Source organism: Ostrea edulis, chromosome 6 (genome assembly GCF_947568905.1).
Source record: "Ostrea edulis chromosome 6, xbOstEdul1.1, whole genome shotgun sequence".
In the NCBI taxonomy this organism is placed as follows: domain Eukaryota; kingdom Metazoa; phylum Mollusca; class Bivalvia; order Ostreida; family Ostreidae; genus Ostrea; species Ostrea edulis.
Genome location: NC_079169.1, coordinates 56,975,447 through 56,982,990, shown reverse-complemented (window position 1 = coordinate 56,982,990; position 7,544 = coordinate 56,975,447). Strand labels below are relative to the sequence as shown.

Here is a 7,544-nt window from a genome sequence, read left to right as displayed (position 1 = left end):
ATTGAGAGTTAATTTTTAATATCAAACCTAAGCGCAATATGTGGTAGATAAAGCTTGTAACTACTTCCTTCATTATTCATTTAAGTGAGACAACAGGAAAATCGCACAAAATGATGTCAGGGTATTTTTAAAACATTTCCCCCAACATGTATTTTTTTAAAAGTAAAACACTTAATGTATAGGTTAAAATTAAGGAAAGCTTCCAACCTCCCCCCCCCCCTTTCTCTCAAATATATATTGATGAAAAAGATGATGGATAGTTTTGATTTGATATACACGTACATGTAATGTGTGCTTGTTACTTTTGCATAATCCAATAATGTACATAAAACAGGAAGTCTGGTTATACTCTCTCAAATGCCTTCATGTACGATTTTTTACTACTGTAATTTTTTAAAGATGACAATAGGCCCAAGGACCACATTGCTCACATGAGTTACCTTGGCCAATATCTAAAGATTTTCCTTATATATTCGCTTGTAAAACTTTGATCCCTATTGTGGCTCCAACCTACTTCTGGGGGCCATGATTTTTACAAACTTGAATTTGCACTATGTCAGGAAGCTTTCATGTAAATCTCAGCTTTTCTGGCCCAGTTGTTCTTGAGAAGATTTTCCCTAAATATTCGTATGTAAAACTTTGATCCCCTATTGTGGCCCCATCCTACCCCAGGGGGTCATGATTTTAACAAACTTGAATCTGCACTATGTCAGGAAGATTTCATGTCAATCTCAGCTTTTCTGGCCCAGTTGTTCTTGAGAAGTTTAAAGATTTTCCCTATATATTTGTATGTAAAAACTTGATCCCCTATTGTGTCCCTATCCTACCCCCAGGGGTCATCATTTTAACAGACTTGAATCTGCACTATGTCAAGAAGCTTCCATGTAAATTTAAGTTCTTTTGTCCCTGTGGTTCTTCAGAAGATTTTTAAAGCCCCCCCCCCCCCTATTTTAGCATTTTTGTGATTATTTCCCCTTTGAAGGGGCATGGCTCTTCACTTGAAAGCCCTTCACTCAAGGATGCCTTGTGCCAAGTTTGGTTGAAATTAGCCCTGTGGTTCTGGAGAAGTCGAAAATGTAAAACGTTTACAGACAGACGGACAGACAGACAACGGAGGACAACAGACGATCAGAAAAGTAAGCTTTCAGCTCAGATGAGCTAAAAATGTGATGTAGAGTTAATTCCAATTACCAGATAAATTGCCCTCTAAATTTTGTGCATCATTAAAGTTTTAACACTTGAGGCACTCCATACATATAATAGAAACCATCTTAAGAAAATCAAAATCCTTGCCACATGCACATCTTCAATACCCATACAAACACTCTGTAAAACAAGATGTCCCTCACTTGAAAATTGTGGGAGGAGTTAGCCGGACAAATTATATACCCTCCATAAAACAATAATTTTCAATTAAAGGAGCAAAACTCCTGCAAGAGAGGTCAGAATTGATAAAAATTTCAACATGATCTAGTGATCCACAAAGAAGCTACATAGCAAGATTCAGCTAAATATGCGATAGAAAAATGAAATTATAAACAGAAAACCCCGGACGGACATCGCTGTAACTTAAGACGTCCCATCTAAAGAGGGTCGTATAAAAACCGTAGATATATTAATCTTTAAATGATGACCAGGGGTCCGTTTTACAAAACAGTTTACAACAAAGTCGCAAGTCTTAAATTGTATTACACAATTACTACTTTAAATGAATGAAGTAAAACTTCTCCGAGGCTTAATTTTCGACATTTTAAAAATACATTTAGCATTTGGAGTGAATGATCTTACAATAAACTGGAAAATTCCAGTATGCAAAGTTGGTTGCAAGTCGTAAGTTCTTTTGTAAAATGCTCCCCAGCATCTTTTTGACATGTATTGTGCTTTAACACAGACTGAGTGTACTGACAAATAATACAGGTTATTCATCTGTCTCATATATAGCACAGTAGATAGGGGAAGGGGGTTCCCACTTTCCTCCCCAACTGCACGGTATGCCCCGGCACTTAGATTAAGATCACTGTAACACTCATCACCAATCAGGTCTATGCTATTAGATTTTCTTTTGTGCCATAAGCGATCCTTTAAAAACCAAACATAATTAAACTATTCCAAATTTAATTTTACAAAGGAAATTGGCCATGAGTGAAGAACTGCACACTTGAAAACATATATACAGAATATGAATACATGTACCGTACTGTATTTTTGTACACTAAAAACCAAAAAGTTCTCTCATGGAAAATTCAATCGTGTGCGGCAAATCTGGCAGTACAGTATATACCTATACATGTACTATAATTATGCGACAAAGAGGATGTTCAGAAATCCCATTCTATACATACACATTTGATTTTAATGAGTATGAACACAACCATTCTCAGTTTATGTCTTGGCAAACAGAATTGCTTCATAATTCATACTATTGTTAATAGAAGACACTTTGAAGACAAATAAGGTAAAATTAACATTTTTATTTTACTATATTTAACATGAACATATAATAAAACCACTTTAGTTTTGAAACACCACAAAATCTACGACAATATTTTCCCATAACATCCTTTTACATTACAGTTGGAGATCTCTTCAAGCCCTGGACTTAAAAATATCTCGAACAACATCAATAAAATAGCAATAAATGGCTAGTTTTTAGTATCTACCACTTCTTTCAAGTTCTATGATTTTGCAAGTAATACAACTTTATGTGAGGGGGAAAACTTTGAGGGTTTCAAATTGCACTCACTATCATCAATACACATGCAAAAATTACAAGGAAAACATAATTGCGAATTCAAACTTGAAAAAAAAAATTCTGTAAAAGGAATTGTTAATAACATAAATAGGTTATAATTAGTCAGGTGCATGGAATAATGTAAGAGTTGATCTAATTTTGAACTACTGCAACAATAAATACTGGCACGACCATAAAGAGACATTTCCCAGTATCTAAACAGAAAATCTGAATTTCTAATTTTGTTGAGATCACAACCAAAAGTATTAATATCTACTATGCATATAAAAATATGACCCCCTGTGATGATGAAACATAGATTTTCCTTATAGGCAATACAGAGAAATGGAATGCAGTCACACGACAAACTATTTTGTTCAATATACTGTAAATATATATATATGAGATTCGTATAAAGAGATCATTCAATGAATCAATATGGAAATGAAATTCTTCCTTAAAATACAACCCGATTGATCATAATAGTATATAATTCAATTCAAATATAATCCTCATGATTTGAAATCTTTAAATAGCTAACTCATAATCAAAAATGGTACAGCTTTACTGAGAGCCTGATTATCGAAATCACTGCTCTGAAGAGACTGTCAGACAACCTGTGAGCACTACACATATATAATACCGGTACACAAAAGTATAATTATACAGACAAAAATAGATATCTTGTAAAATATCACATAACTAACAAAACAATAAATAAAAATGTATAATGGATTTCTGCTCATTAACAAAAATGGTACAACTGTATCTACGATTGCTTTGGAAAAAAAAAAAACCCAACCAAGAACAAATGCAGATTCTCATCTCCAAATAAAGTAGCATTTGTAATTAAAAGGGAAAATAACATGTGAATAATTAAAAGGAAAAAATAATGTAGGTTCCATATCTATTAACATACCATTTTAATACAGGAAAAGCATAATGAATAATATTTTTCTGATTTGGAAAAGAAAGTCAATCATGTCAGGTATAATCTGACCATGAATCTAAGTGGCAAGAAAATTATCCACATAGTTGGGACGAACAGATAAAAATAGTACAAAATGTCCCTGGGATCACAAAATACAATATTGTTTTACATTCCAGCAAATAAAATATTTTGTGACAACCATTTGTGTAACCATCTTTGCTAGCCAAGGGTTTACAATCCGCTCCGCTTTTCTACAACCCATGGCTGCGTTAGCACGGTTTTCGTAGCTATGAGTGGCATCCTTTAGCAGATGGAGAAAACAAACTCTAGATTACATCATGTTCAACCAATGAAAATGCATTTTTCAACTACAAATTGTGTGTTGTTAAAAATGGCTGTACCCAGTGAGTTACACGATGTTATATGGAAATCATTTAAAATCAATAAACTTTTTTCACAGGCAAAGCCTCATTGCGCAGTGTAAACACCACCATGTTGTATATAGAGACTATGAAAATCTGATTAAATGGAGGCCTGCATCCAATCATATGCAGGAAATATTGTTGACACAAAAATCTTGCTAACGCAGCCAAGGGTTATAGAGTAGCAGAGCGGCTCGTAAATCTTTATGGCTAGCGAAGATGTTGTGTAGCATGGGAGTTGGTTTTAATCAATTTGGCAATTTTCAAAGCAGAATGTCCTCCTAAACCAATGTGGAAATAAAAACATATCCCTTTCATTCATCACATGAAAATAATTAATTCTTGTGTGACAAGCTCCTATATCTACATGTATTGTCAGATTTTTGGCATTATTTCATGTAGTACTTTAAAAAAAACAACAACCATGTACATTTTAAAAGCCCCACTGGAAATGATGGTAGGTGTTTTCTCACCTCAACACCATACATGTGCACTGCTAAGTTTTTGTAGGTAACAATGGAGATATATATGTATACATGTATAATCAAGGATGCTGATTGGTCCAAATCATATTTTACTACCTGGTATGTGCTCTGTGAATAAGTCTATAAAGAGAAGGAGAAAAAAATTACCCACAAAAGGATAGATAACCCTGATGTTAATCAAAGAAAAGGCTGAACTTTATACATCAACATAATTATGTATCTTGCTGAAAAATCTTAAAATGATGCCAATGCCTTTTGAATTTTTAATATTCTGTTAATTAAAGAACAGTGGATGATGGAAATATCAGAATGTCCCCTTCCATGATATGGCACAGCAGACCCAAGGACTAGAACCTCAATCACTGCCATAATCATCAAAGTTCTCTCCCCTGACAATCTCTGATTGGTGATACCGTCCCCTGTTTGCAAAGTCCTCATTGTCATCAGTTAGCTGGGCAGCCATTAAGTTCATGGCAGGTGTGGCTGGTGCCACGATGATTTCTTCCTGAACACTTCCTCCACCTCTGTACATACGAAAAAAACATCACATCACAAACAAAATAAAAAATTAAATGTTGTTTTTCAACACTAAAGTTTAAATTGAACAATTAATTGAGATATCCTGTACCTGCAACACCGTTTTAGGCCTCCTTTAATCCATTCATACATGTTAAAATCTGCAATACCTGCAGAAAAGAAACAAGTCAGCATTAATACATGTATCTTTCAACTGAAGGAAGTGAAACATTTAGGTGTATTTTATCAATAATTAATATTTTGCAGCATACATGTTTACTTTTCAGTAATTAGAGCTATATTTAAAATCACATGTGCAATTTTGTTCAGTTAAATCCAAGGACTTATGATGCATGATCAACAAAATGTATCTTTACTAGGTTGATTTTTATGGAATAAGATGACAATAAAAACAAACAAGAGGCCCAAGGGCCTAGAATCGCTCTTCTGATAAATTGTACAACCCCACCATTTCTATTCTTAGCCTCTTAGTATTCTAAATCTTTAGTTAAATCCTAAGAATTCAAAAAAAGTAGGTCAATGTGACCTACTTTTTGGTTTACACATTTTGAGAACCCAAGAAATATCAACTGACAAAGTTTGATGATTTTAAGCCAATTAGTATCTGAATATTGAAATATAGCTGTCAAATTCCAATCGTAGGTCATGGTGACCTACTTTTTGGTCATCGAACTCCGAACATGCAAGACCCATCAACTGACAAAGTTTGATGACTGTAGGTCAAATAGTATCTGAAATATATAAATATAGCCATCAAATTCCAAAACTAGGTCAAGGTGACCTACTTTTTCGTCAACACCCTTCAAACATGCAAGACCCAACAACTGACAACGTTTGATGACTGTAGGTCAAATAGTATCTGAATTATATAAATATAGACGTCCAATTCCAAAAGTAGGTCAAGGTGACCTACTTTTTGGTCAACACCCTTTGAACATGCAAGACACATCAACTGACAAAGTTTGATGACTGTAGGTCAAATAGTATCTGAAATATATAAATATAGGTGTCCAATTCCAAAAGTAGGTCAAGTTGACCTACTTTTTGGTCGAAACCCTTCGAACATGCAAGACCCATCAACTGACAAAGTTTGATGACTGTAGGTCAAATAGTATCTGAATATATAAATATAGCCGTCAAATTCCAAAAGTAGGTCAAGGTGACCTACTTTTTGGTCGACACACTCCGTTGACTCAAGATGCATCAACTGTCAAAGTTTGATGATTGTAGGTCAAATAGTGTCTGAAATATAGTAATTTAGCTGTCAAATACCAAAAGTAGGTCACGGTGACCTACTTTTGGTCGACACAAACCGAAGACGAAGACGCATCAACTGACAAAGTTTGATGATCCTAGGTTTTACAGTGCCCAAAATATGCATCTAAAATTGAAAATGTGAAATTTGAATATCTGCAAAATTCAAAAAGTAGGTCACTGTGACCTACTTTTTTATAAATATGTTTCAAGGCCTCAAGATGCATCAACTTACAAGATTTGATGATTCTAAACCTCTCGGTATTTGAAATAACAACTTAAAATATATCTATAAATGATAAGCCATAAAATTCAGAAAGTAGGTCACGGTGACCTATTTTTCAGTTGACGCATTTCAAGGTCCCATGATCCACCAACTGACAAGTTTTGATGATCATAGGCTTCAAAGTGTCCAAGATATGCATCAAAATTAATTTTAAAATAAATACCTGCAAAATTCAAAAAGTAGGTCACCATGACCTACTTTTGAGACAACTTGACACAAGGTCCTAAGATGCATCAACTGTCAAAATTTGATGATCCTAGTCCTTATAATGGCTAAAATATCTAAGATTTAAGGAATTTAAAAAAATTTTAAATTTAGGTCAACTTTGAAGTGACCTTGAGACCACGCCCTTTGCCCCAGGGTAATGCCTTGAACAATTTTTAATCTACAACATATCCTCATCCTTATGTGTAAGTTTGGTGATAATCTGCCCTGTGGTTCTTGAGAAGAAGATTTTTTAGCAACCACTACTTTTGTTTGTATTTTCCTGATTATCTCCCCTTGTTAAAGGGTCACATCCCTTTATTTAGTATGTATGAAAGCCCTTGGGCCAATGATACCCTGTACCAAATTTGAAAGAAATTGGCCAAGGGGTTCTTGAGTTATAGCCCTTTTTCTAAAAAGTTTACGCACACCGCACAAATGGCCATAGCATTAGCTCTTTGAGCCTTTGGCTCAGAAGAGCTAATAATAGCTCTAACACAGTAGCAATATTCATATTCATTTCAGTGGGTGATTAAGGTGAGTCATTACACTAAAATTTTATTTAATGGCTCATTCAAGCACCTCGTATGAAGCATGGTTTCACCATCGAAAAAGTAATACATTACAAGCTCTCAATTATTTATATGATTTTTTTGTGATTCTTTTTTCGGAATGATAAAAAGTTGTTTCATTT

At 34.3% G+C, this 7,544-nt stretch overlaps 1 protein-coding gene across 2 annotated transcripts in view; it reads right to left on the bottom strand.

Moving 5' to 3' along the window:
• Window positions 1–2,451: 2,451 nt before the first annotated feature.
• Window positions 2,452–7,544, bottom strand: part of LOC125646494 (solute carrier family 12 member 8-like) — a 28,123-nt gene continuing 23,030 nt past the window's right edge. For both annotated transcript variants that reach the window (XM_048872819.2, XM_048872820.2), the window contains exons 13-14: window positions 5,198–5,255; window positions 2,452–5,093 (exon numbers count right to left, since the gene is read on the bottom strand). In XM_048872819.2, coding sequence (XP_048728776.2) covers window positions 4,925–5,093; window positions 5,198–5,255 — 227 coding nt within the window. In that variant the 3' untranslated portion in view covers window positions 2,452–4,924. The remainder of the gene's footprint in view (window positions 5,094–5,197; window positions 5,256–7,544) is intronic.